The sequence below is a fragment of the Callithrix jacchus genome, chromosome 12 (assembly GCF_049354715.1).
Source record: "Callithrix jacchus isolate 240 chromosome 12, calJac240_pri, whole genome shotgun sequence".
NCBI lineage: Eukaryota > Metazoa > Chordata > Mammalia > Primates > Cebidae > Callithrix > Callithrix jacchus.
The window spans coordinates 80,086,129-80,098,413 of record NC_133513.1 but is presented as its reverse complement, the minus strand read 5'-3'; the positions used below and the strand labels follow the sequence as shown (position 1 = coordinate 80,098,413).

At 40.3% G+C, this 12,285-nt stretch overlaps 1 protein-coding gene and 1 long non-coding RNA gene across 10 annotated transcripts in view; one reads left to right on the top strand and one right to left on the bottom strand.

The window, feature by feature from the left end:
- MINPP1 (multiple inositol-polyphosphate phosphatase 1) overlaps positions 1-2,198 on the bottom strand; it is a 71,002-nt gene extending 68,804 nt beyond the window's left edge. For all 8 annotated transcript variants that reach the window (XM_078345963.1, XM_078345962.1, XM_035268399.3 and 5 more), the window contains exon 1: positions 1,545-2,198. In XM_078345963.1, coding sequence (XP_078202089.1) covers positions 1,545-2,181 — 637 coding nt within the window. In that variant the 5' untranslated portion in view covers positions 2,182-2,198. The remainder of the gene's footprint in view (positions 1-1,544) is intronic.
- Positions 2,199-2,287: 89 nt separating this feature from the next.
- Positions 2,288-11,414, top strand: LOC144578700 (uncharacterized). 2 transcript variants are annotated; one of them, XR_013524991.1, is made up of 3 exons: positions 2,288-2,435; positions 3,490-3,773; positions 8,219-11,414. It is a non-coding gene; the product is annotated as an uncharacterized LOC144578700 (long non-coding RNA). The 2 variants fall into 2 exon arrangements; XR_013524990.1 differs by having other exon boundaries at positions 2,288-2,835.
- Positions 11,415-12,285: the final 871 nt, after the last annotated feature.

The following is a 12,285-nucleotide window of genomic DNA, read 5'->3' as shown; positions in this document are numbered from 1 at the left end:
CCTTACAGACGGTTTCGCAGCTACAGAAGAAATTACAAACCAGTCTACTTCTAAATTTTCACTTGGGCTTTGAAGCTAAATGATAATCCTCATTTCAATTCTGGCCTTAAAAGTGACCAAGAAACTATTAACGCTTGTTCATCTTTGTGGTACAAAAACGTTACATGTTTTTATTCTTATCAGGTACGTTATTGGACAAATGGGCGCTGTATAGCTTAATGGTTGAGAGAACAAGCTCTGAATCAGACTTTCTCAGTTCCATGAAAATGGGCAAATTATTTAGGGTGTTTGTGAACCAATTTCCTCATCTTTGAGATAGGGGGAAAATACCATCAAATCCCCATTGCCGTTGTAAGGATTTTGTAAAATAAATGTGAGGCATACCTGGCATACAACAGGCATTAGGTGCTTGCTATCATTATTATTTGTAACGATTACAACATTTTCTAAGAGAAAAAGAATCATTCTAGGAAAACAGAAGACCTGGATTCTAGACCTCAAACTAGAGAAAGAATTGAGAAGGCATACTCTTGGGGTCTGGCTTCTTCATCTGTGAAATAAAACAGCCTTACTAGATGATCTCTCAAATTTCAAAAAAGTACAATTAATGGAATAAATAAGTTACTGCGTGTGACTATGGACCACAGCTACAATGACGGGAATGCTACAGTAAAAACATGATCAAAACATAAGAAAAAAGGAGGACACAAAAGCTTGAGATTAGGTTTTTATTTTTTTTGAGACGGAGTTTCGCTAGTTACCCAGGCTGGAGTGCAATGGCGCGATCTCGGCTCACCGCAACTTCCGCCTCCTGGGTTCAGGCAATTCTCCTGCCTCAGCCTCCCGAGTAGCCGGGATTACAGGCACGCGCAACCACGCCCAGCTAATTTTTTTGTATTTTTAGTAGAGACGGGGTTTCACTATGTTGACCAGGATGTTCTCGATCTCTTGACCTGGTGATCCACCCGCCTCGGCCTCCCAAAGTGCTGGGATTACAGGCTTGAGCCACCGCGCCCGGCCCGAGATTAGGTTCTTAAAACAGGGTGTAGGTCTAAAACTGCCATCTGAAAAAGATGAATTAAAAGAAGTAAAGAAAAACTAGTATCAGAAGCAAAACCCGGGGAAGAAAATTCTAGATTCTATTTTTAAAACGTGTGCCCAACAGTGAAACTAGACGCCAGGGAAGGGGGAAGGGATGTGTTGGAGCTCGAAGGGGCAGTTCAGTTTGGGAATGGGAGCGCGAAAACTGCGGGAGACCTCGTCTGTCCCCTTTCCTGCTGGATCCCCAACTTTACTAAAGCAGGCAGCGTGTAGAAGGTGCTGAATTTACACCTGATGAATAAATGAACCTACGTGTAAGGGGAAAAGGAAATAGCCAAGTCCGTAATATACCGCGACCAGGAGGACACAGCCTGAGGGACAGAGGCTTGGGAGCAGAGGAGACAGCTGAGGGGAACAAAAAAGCCCAGGGTCTGTGGGAGGCGGGAGAGGATCGCGAGCGGATGTTAGGACCGAGACAGCACACAGGCTGCCCAGGGGGTCACCTGCGACGTCGGGCGGCGGCAAGCCAGGGTAGTAGTGCTGCCACAGCCCCTGCAGGAAGGCGGCGCCGCTATCCACGCAGCGGTGCTTGGAGCTAGTGATGAGCCGCAGGCGGCCGTAGTTCTCAAGGCTGAAAAGGGCCGGGAAGAGAGAGGCCAGACGCAGCGCCAACTGTCGCATATCCTGCCGTCCCTTCTCCACCAGCTGCCCGTCCATCCAGTCCGCGTACCACAAAGGCCAGTCGGCCAGCGCGGCACCCAGGTCGCGGCTGCCGGTACTACCGGCCCCACCTTCCCTGGACCCGCGGGCCTGCAGCAACCCGTGCAGCTGCTTCAACTTGCGGATCTGTTTGGCTGTGGGGTAGCGGGTGCCGTGGCGAATAAGGGCCACCAGCTGCACCGGGGTGCAGGTCCCTTCCAGTAGCTCAGGGTCCCGCCACGGAGCCTCGGGGCCCGACAGCAGCCCGGGATTGACATCCTCATAGCGAGTCTTGGTGCCGAAATAGGGGCTGAGCGATGAGGCCACTGGGTCCCTAGGCTCTAGAAGAGAGCAGCGCGCAAACGACGAGAGCAGCGCCGCAGCCAGGGCCGCGGCAGGCGCTACCGAGATCCGGAGGAGGCAGCGGGGCGCGCGGAGCATGATGCAGGGCGGTGAGTGGAGGGAGCTGCGCCGGCTGCGGATGCTCAGCTTCCGGCTCCGGAGAGCAGGGGGCGGGCCCGGGGGGCGCTTCCGGCCCGTGGCCTTCGGGTTGCGCCTGCGCTGCCCTCGAAGAGGTCCGGGTGGCTGGCGTCGTGTCTTGCGTCTGGGAGGAAAGCTCGGAGGATCCCCATAGACCTGTGGCACGGCAGGAGCCGGCGGGAAACCCTGAGGAGCTTGTGGCAGCCGTGGCTAAGGTGGTAGCCGGCGTCACTGCCCCGCAGCGTGGGCGAGTTTCCTCTTAGCCCGAGCCTCAGGGATTGACTCAGACTCCTCCGCTTTTTTAGTTGTTTTGGGTGTGAGTGAAACCCAGACTAAACCTTAGCCTGGATTCCAAAACAGGACAGCTTTTACAGATGACTCTCATATCACTGTCCCTACCCTGTGATACTGTGTTTTTCAAAGTATAGTGCCTGAACTATCTGCATGAAATCCGCCTGAGATGGTTGTTGAAAATTCACAGTGGCTGGGCCTTGTTGCAGGATGCCTCTTGAAGCCCAAGGTTTTTTGTTTCTTGGATTTTTTTTTTTTCCATTTGAGTATGAAAATAAATAGGAAAGCAGAGAACTTGGAAAGGGACTTACATTCCTGCAGAATGTAAGTCCTGAATCTGATATAATCTTGACCTCTACTACCAGAGCTTACGCGGACATCAGTGAGACAGCACCCTAAAAGTTTTGTGCTTGTTGATCCCTAAGGCTTAGAGAGTAGAGACACAGCCATCTGGATAATTTGGGTGCATTGAGTCATGGCCCAACAGATTTACTCCATTATTAAGTATGAGCTAATCTGCTTTACGAAACAAACATCCTCTGTATTTACCACCACTCCAGATCCATACGTTCCTCCTATGTTCCTCTCATGTACATACATACTCAAATCAGCAGCTGGGCTTTTTAATAGGTTATTGCTCAGAATCTTTGCCTGATCCCCAAAACAGCTAAATCCTATAGGGAAACAGCAAGGCTGTCTATGTAAGCATATACAATACTGTCTAAGAACATGGTCTCTGAAGTTAGACTTTGTGGTTTTCAGATTCCAGCTTCATCTCTTATTGTCTATGAGATAGTAAACAAATTCTTTTGCCTCAATTCTTTTTCATTATAAAGTGGGGATAATAACACCTAGCTTTGAGACTGTTGAGAGGATTAAATGAAACAGTTTACATTAAGACTTTATACAGTTCTTGTCCCCAAATATCAGTTGCTTTTATTAAACAGAATTAAAGCGTTTCTTTTTTCTTCTTTTTAGAGACGGGGGTCTTGCTATGTTGCCCAGGCTGGAGTGCAGTGGCCATTCACAGGCGCGATCCCACTACTGATCAGCACGGGAGTTTTGACCTGCTCCGTTTCGACCTGGGCCAGTTCACCCCTCCTTAGGCAACTTGATGGTCCCTCAATCCTGGGAGGTCACCATATTGATGCTGAACTTAGTGCAGACATCCGATTGGCATAGCGCACTACAGCCCAGAACTACTGGACTCCAGAGATCCTCCAGCCTCAGCCTGGGACTACAGGCACGTGCCATCACACCCGGCAAGTGTTTTCTTATTATCACTTCTCCCTTAATGAAATAAACTGACAAATAGTTTTCCATAAATATTTATTATCTTATAACTACATTAAGCAATGATCTTTGTGCCTATGCCAAGAAACGTTGAGCTTTCTTATCTTTCTGCCCTGCTGTTGCATCATTCCTCTTTTAACAGTTGCCAGATGTTGATTTAGTGTTTATTTGCTTTTTGTTGCAGTGGAAGCCAACAGAAGAGGGGTCCATTTGTACAGTTAGGGCTGGAGTGATCCATGTTCCAATAGCAGTCCCTTTAACCTCACTTAAATATGGAGGCTGCATAGATCACAAGTCTGAATACTACAAGCAACCTTTGCATAAAAGGAACCACACCAGCACTGATAGCTAACTGCTAGATTGTTCTCCAGCATATCAGAGTTAACTTGAATTGCTTGAGTTGTGCTTCAGTTAATGTAGAGAATGTCACTGAATAACACATAACCATTGAAGTAACCTGCTGCTAACAGTCTCTTGCTCTGCCAATGGAGTTATTTTACAGTGATAAAACTTCTCTTCTGGTGCCTTGACACATCCTAGGACTTTGATGTTGGTAATTATTTCCCCCCAGCAAATATTGGTTCTAATTCTATGTAACTACTTGAGAAACCAGATGCAAAATTATGGTGGATTTAAATTATCAATATTCTTTATAGGTTTTGCTATTCCCATTTAAAAGAAGGAACTGTAGCTATACATTTTCTAGTCCTGGTCTATGGTGATTTTCCTGCACAAACTAACATTGTTGTTCAGAAATATCATTTCCCCTAGAATTACCCTCCATCTAAAACATACTGTTATTCTATCACAAAGATAAATAATACGTTTCCAAATCCTGGTTAAAAAACAAAACAAAACAAAACTCTCTTCTCCTCTGTGTTTTTCCAGAACAGGCATAGATGATAGCAATTGTGTTTTACCATTTTATTTTTTTCTGAAATGTTAGTTTTCTAGGATGTGGAAATATTAGGGTTAACAAAAAAAGAAAACAACTTTTTAAATGAAACAGTAGTTTTCCATAATTGAAAAATCTTTTTGAGCTTTTCTATCTTTAGGACTATTGGGGGTTAGCTGGCTTTAGAGGCATTAACATTTTCTTATTATTTCAAACAATAGAGAACTTTCTCCCTCTTATTATTTTTTATTTTCATTTTTATGGAGACAGGGTCTGGCTCTGGCATGCAGGAGCTGTCTGTAGTACAGGAGCACAGTCTCAGCTCACTGCAGTCTCAGCCTCTTGGGCTCAAGTGATCCTTCCACCTCAGCCTCCTAAGTAGCTGGGACTACAGGTGCAGGCCACCACATCCAGCTAATTTTAAACAACAAGAGAACTTTCAAAACTAAAGTTCTTTATTCTTCAAGAAATCCATTTTTTTCTTAGCTCATTAATGTCCATTTCATGTTGCCTCAGTGGGCCATGTATGAACCTTTTTTCTTTCAGATTTTGTTCAGTTTTGTTGTATACAGACCCATCTTTCTTTGATTGAGTTGTTTTGTCTATATGATAAATCAGTCAGTGTTAAAACCCAAACAATACCTAAGCCAAATAGCAATGTAGGCACCTGTGAACACACATACTTGGTTGCAGTTGCTTCAGTAAAAAGGACAGTTTACACCCAAATTGAAGCAATCATTATGGTTCCACAAACAACATCCCTTATGATCCCACCTCACCTCTTCATTCTTCCTTTGCTGTCTGATCTGATTCAGTACTCCAAAAGATAAGGCAGGTGAGAAGCCATCTTGAAAATATTAAAAAAATAAATAAGGGGCCATCATGAAAATATTTATCCCACATCTTACATTAAGCAAACTGCCAGCAACTATTTGTTCAAAAGTGTGAATGAATAAATGAAAATAGGACAAATAGGCAGCATGGGAAGCTAAAATAGGAAAGTATTATTGCTTTGCTTTATGTGGTATAATTATCTCATTTTATCTTCCCAGCTCTCCCAGGAAGTATGCAGAATAATATTTATTTCATATTGTAGATGTGGTAATCAAGACAGAGAAGCTAGATGCTTTACCTAAAGTCATTCAACAAATATTTGGTAGAACCAGTTCTAGAATGCAATCAATGGAAACAGAGTTATTTTGGTGCTTCTTTTCCTGATACTTGCCCTATTCCTGACAAATGAATAATGGCTTCAGAAAATGTCACTTGTTGCTAGGGCTAAAAGGATAAATTTTCTTCAGAAAATGTCACTTGTTGCTAGGGCTAAAAGAATAAATTTTACATGTAATACTGTAGCACTTACTATTAGTTAATGACCCAATATTTATTCTATGTTTTGCTTTGGAATCTTTGAAATGTGTAGGTCTTTGCCTCTTGGGAAGCTCACTTTATGTTTGCCTCCCGAGAAGCTCACTGTATCCTCTCCTCAAGAGAAAATCCTGATTTGGTCTAAACCAATCTTGGTAACTACATTTCTTACCAGACTTGTTTCAGGAATGTGCATGCAACTCAGTTCTAGCTGATGAGATATGAGGAGCAGTCTACTGGGGAGTTTCAGGGAAAGTTTGTTTTTCTTGTCCTAAGAAATAAACAAATAATGGGGTAATAAAGCTTCAACTCTTTATGGGGTCACTAGATTTGAGATGCTATTGGTCAAAGGAATATTGAATTTGACACAGTAAAATAGTCTGGAAGGAAAGGAAATGACATTCAGTGAATGAGATGCTGAAAATTGATATTTTGAAGGTGGTATCGTAGTTTTTATTGATTAGATGAAACAGTTGAGATTAAGAAAGTTTAGCCAGGACAAGTTATATAGCACAAATCATTTGGAGGTACGGAGGTTAAAAAAAACCTTGAGAGTCCAGGAAGTCCTGGCTCCAAACTTCTGTTCCTGCTGGACTTGAGCCCCACTAGCTTCTCATCTTTCACTAATCTATGTACCCCTTCTCTCCCACTTCTAAAAAGCTGAGCTCACTCAACAACTTTAATTTTATTAAAATAAATTATTTTACAACAGACATTTTGTTTTTAATAAATGTTATTAGTGATTTGGAAAAATGAAAGATTGACATCTTTCAATTGACAGAGATGCCAATAATTTAAAATATAATTTAAAATATAATTTTAAAAATATAATTTTTTAAAACATTTTGTTCTTAAAATGAGAAAGAAATCCAAGGAAGGGATCACTACCCTGGGCAACAGCATGTCCCATATAATAACTAGACCTGCTGCAATTATCTTGCTACCAGGGAGGAGCTAGCTTGAAAATAAAACCAACACAGTGAGATAGATGACAGAGCAGAAAGGGGAAAGAACCTAAGTCCCTAATGATATTCAGCTGATGGATTAAACCTGGAGTGTGTCTACCATGGGCTTCTGTAGGAATTAAAATGTCTGTACTGTTTAAACCAGTGTTTCATTGTTTTCTGCAGAAATCCTAATTGGCATAAAGAAACTATTGACCAATTAACCCCACTGCAACCTCACCTGACCCCTTAGGATGTCCTTTCATGCTTTTCTTGCTTTTGTTGAAGTTACCTATTGAGAATAATAGAAAATCACAGAGGGTGATTTCTGATCCCATCTCCTTAGCTATGACCTTGTGTCTCTGGCTTATGATCATGGTTTATGAAGCATGGGAAGCACTAGGAAATGTAGGAAGTAGGTAGGTAAGATCAGATGTGTGATGATGGAGGTTATCACCGTCAGGACAGGTGTGTAGGCAAGGTGAAATGTGTAAGCTAAGCAGGAGATGCAAATAAAAATCAGAGAGAAGTTATGCCTCCAGACAGATTCTTAGAAAGCCATTATTAAGAACATATGCACCACATCTTTGAGAAGAGTTGTGGAATCCACATTACAGTAATGGCATCACTTAGATTCATGCTCTTCTCTCAGGGGGATAAATCAAAGTTTATAGAATATCAAAGAGTCTTCATCATGTGTCTTAGTCTGTTTATATTGCTATAAATGAATACCTGAGGCTGGGTATTATATAAGGAAAAGAAGTTTATTTGGCTCACACAATTCTACAGGATGTACAAGAAGCATGGTGCCAGCATCTGCTTCTGTTAAGAGCCTCAGGAAGCTTCCATCATGGTGGAAGACAAAGGGGAACCCTTGTATCACATTATGAGGAAGAAAGAAAGCAAGGGAGGGGAGGAAAGTATCAGACTCTTTTTAACAGTAAGATCTCATGGGAAGTAGGAATGAGAACTGAATCCCATGAAGCAGCAGCAAGTCATTCATGAGGAATCTGCCCCCATAATCAAAACACCTCCCAGTGGGCCCCACCTCCAACATGGGGGATCAAATTTCAACATAAAATTTCAGGAGACAAACATTCAGACTGTGTCATTGTCCCTGATTTCTTCAGAAATAGATCAGATTGATACATTTCATGATGACATTATCATCTAAAAATGATATTTTTTTTATTTCCATTTTTTTCAGTTTTTCCTGTATACACCCAAGAGGTCCATGATATTATTTTCTCTCAGTCTACCACAAGTCCTGCAAACTAGAAGATGACCTTAACATTCAATCTAGAGTGGTTCTGCCCAATGACCTTTTGTCTTTTCTAAGTGTCTTCCAAAGGACATAGTAATATTGTATCATGAATTATATTAAAGCTGTTTTCATGGATTAAACAGTAAATCTGACAAACAGGCTGCTCTTTGATGATTCTAGACATATTTATTCTTACATGTTAGACATTTGAGAAAAAAGCCAATTCCTTTATACTTTATGTTCAATTGAGTTTGAAGCCATAAAGAGGAAGGAAATAATAAGGATTCGAGCAAAAATAAATAAAATCGAGACTAGAAAAACAATAGAATCAATGAAACAAAAAATTAGTTCTTTGAAGAGATCAACAAAGTTGACAAAACTTTAACTAGATTAACTTAAGGGAAGAGAATATTCAAACTACTAAAATTGGAAATGAAAGACACTACTACTGATTTATAGGAATAAAAAGGATTATTAGAGAATATGTGTAATAGCTATCTGTCAAAAAATTGGATAACCTAGATGAAACACACAAATTCCTAGAAACACACAAATCAACAAAATGGACTCTAGAAGAAAGAATAAATCTGAATTGATCTATAAAAAGTAATGATACTCAGTTTTGGTTGTCAGCAACCAAGACTCTCCTAACAAAGAAAAGCCCAGGAACTGACAACTTCACTGGTGAATTCTACCAAACGTTTAGAAACGAGTTAACACTAATCCTTCTCGTACTCCTCCAAAAAATAGATGAGAAATAGAACCCTTACTGGGTCATTCTGTGAAGCGAACATTACCCTGATACCAAAGCTAAATAGGCAATAGAAGAAAACTCTAGCCAAATGTTCCTTATGAATGCATTATAGATACAAAAATCTCCAACAAAATGCTAGGAAATTAAATCCAGCAGCCCTTTAAAAAATTATACACCATAACCAACTGAGATTTATTCCAGAAATGTAAGAGTGGTTTGACATATGAAAATCAGTCAATGTAACATACCACAGAAATAGAACGAAGAAGTGAAAAACTCATGATCATCTCAATTGTTGTAGAAGAGCATTTGACAAAATCCAGTACTCCTTTATGATAAAAATGTTCAATAAACCAGGAATAGAAAGGAACTTTCTTTCTCAACATGATAAAAACGACATATTAAAAACTCACAACTAACATCATTCTCAATGGAGAAAAATTTCAAGCTTTTCCACTAAAACCAGAAACAAGCCATGGAGGCCTGTGTTTGCCACTTCTATTAAACATAATATTGGCAATTCTAGCCAGACCCATTGGCAAGAAAAAAGAAATAAAATGAATCCAAATTATAAAGGAAGAAGTAAAACTACCTATTTGCAAGTGATATGAGTGTACAAAGCCCTAAAGAATACAAAAAAATAGCCTTTTAAAGCTAATAAATTTAGCAAAGCTTCAGAATACAAGATCAACACACAAAAGTCAGTTATGTTTCTACAAACTAGCAGTAAAAAATCTGAAAAAGAAATTAAGAAACTTTTATTTACAGTCGTATCCAAAAGAATAAAATATTTAGAAATAACGAAGAAGGCAGAAGACTTGTGCACTGAAAACTGCAAAGCATTGTGGAAGGGAATTAAAAAATTTCTTCTAGAGTTGCTATTGTTTGCAAAATATATAGCGGCAAAATATATAGCAGAAAAGATAACAAAAAATTGGAGAAAATGTCTGCAAATCATATATCTGACAAAGAACTAATATACAGAATATATAAAGAATCCTACACCTCAACAACTAAAAGATAGATAATTAAATTTTTTATGGACAAACAACTTAAGCAGACATTTCTCTAAAAAAACGACATGTAAATGGTCAATAAGCACCTGAAAAGATGCTAAAACCACAATGTGATGTCACTTTGTACCTACTAGAATGACTATAATTAGAAGAAAAAATAACTAGTGTTGGTGAACATGTGGAGAAATTGGAAACCTAGTACATTGCTGTGGGAATGTAAATGGTTCAACTGCTATGGAAGATAATTTGGCAATTTCTCAAAAAGTAAAATAGAATTATCACCCAGTAATTCTACTCCTAAGTATATACCTGATATAGTTTGACTGTTGTCCTGATGCAAATCTAATGTTGAAATGTAATCCCCAGTGTTAGAGTTGGGGCCTGGTGGGAGGTGACTGGATCATAGGAGTGCTTTCTCATGAATGACTTAACACTATCTCCAGCTGTCCTAGAGATTGTGAGTTCTCACGAGATCTGGTTGTTTAAAAGTGTGTAGCACCTCCCCACCTCCTCTCTTGCTCCTGCTTTTACCATGTGACATGCCTGCTCCCACTTTGCCTTCTGTCATGACTGGAAGCTTCCTGAAGCCTCCCCAGAAGCAGATGCTGCTATGCTTTATATACAGCCTGCAGAACTGTGAGCCAACTAAATCTTTTTTTCTTTGGTTAGTTGTCTCAGATATTTCTTCATAGCAATGCAAGAATGATCTAATTCAATACCCAAAAGAATTGAAAACAATAACTTAAACAATTACGTGTACACTGTGTACACTAATGTTGATAGCATCATTATTCACAATAGACAAAAGGTAAAAACAACCAAAATGTCTATCAAAAGATAAATGGATAGGCTGGGCATGATGGCTCATACCTGTGATCCGAGCACTTTGGGAGGCCAAGGTGGGCGGGTCACCTGAGATGAGGAGTTTGAGACGAGCCTGGCCAACATGGTGAAACCCTATCCTTAAAAAACAAATAAACAAAAAGATAAATGGATAAACAAGATGTGGTATGTACATACAATGGAATATTAATTCAGCCATAGAAAAGAATGAAGTACTGATACATGATACAAGATGGATGAATCTTGAAAATGTTATGCTAAGTGAAATAAACCAGTCATGAAAGAGTAAATATTGTATGATACCATTATGTGAAATATTTACAGTAGGCAAATTCATAGAGATAGGAATTAGATTAGAGGTTACCAGAGGTTACCAGGGGCTGGAAGGAGAGGGAAGTAGGGGCTATTGCTGAATAAGCACAGTTTCTATTTGGGGTGATGAAAGGGTTTTGATAATAGATGATGGTAATGGTTGTACAACATTGTAAATATAACTAATACCACAAAATTGTACAATTAAACATGATTAAAATGACAAATTGCATATGTGTTTGTGTTGCTATAAAGGAATACCTGAGGCTGGGTAATTTATAAAGAGGTATATTTGGCTTATGATTCTGCAGATTGTACAAGAAACATGGCACTGGCATCCACATCTGGTGAGGGCCTCAGTCTGCTTCCGCTCATGTCAGAAAGGGGAAGGCAAGCCAGTGTGTGTGGAGATCACATGGTGAGAGAGGAAACAAGAAAGGGGGAAGTGCTAGGCTCTTTTAACAACTAGATCTTGGCCAGGTGAGGTGGCTCACCCTTGCAATCCCAGCACCTTGGGAGGCTGAGGTAGGAGGATCTCTTCAGCCCACGAGTTCAAGACCAGCTTGGAAAAAAAAAAATCCCAAAAAACCTAGCTCTCACAAGGACCAAGGCACCAAAAATTCACTCACCCACAACCCAGGATGGACTTTAATCTATTCATGAGGGATCTGCCCCATGACCCAAATACCTGCCATTAGGCCCCACCTCCAATGTGGGGGATCAAATTTCAACATCAAATACCTGGCCTGCATACCTTTGTCTCTACAAAAATGTATAAAATTTAGCTGGGTGTGGTGACACATACCTATAGTCTCAGCTACTTTAGAGGCTGAGGCAGGAGGATTGCTTCAGCTCAGAAGTTCAAGGCTGCAGTGAACTATAATCATGCCACTGCATTACAGCCTGTAAGACAGAATGAGAACTTGTCTCTAAAAATAATAATAATAATTAATTAGTTTAAAAAGAGCTTATATTGCAAGTTGGTAAACATAAGTACATTTGTTGGGACTATTAAATAATTCATCCACAGGATCAATATTATAAATTGTTGTTTACATCTCAATTTAGCTTGTTTAATCCATAAT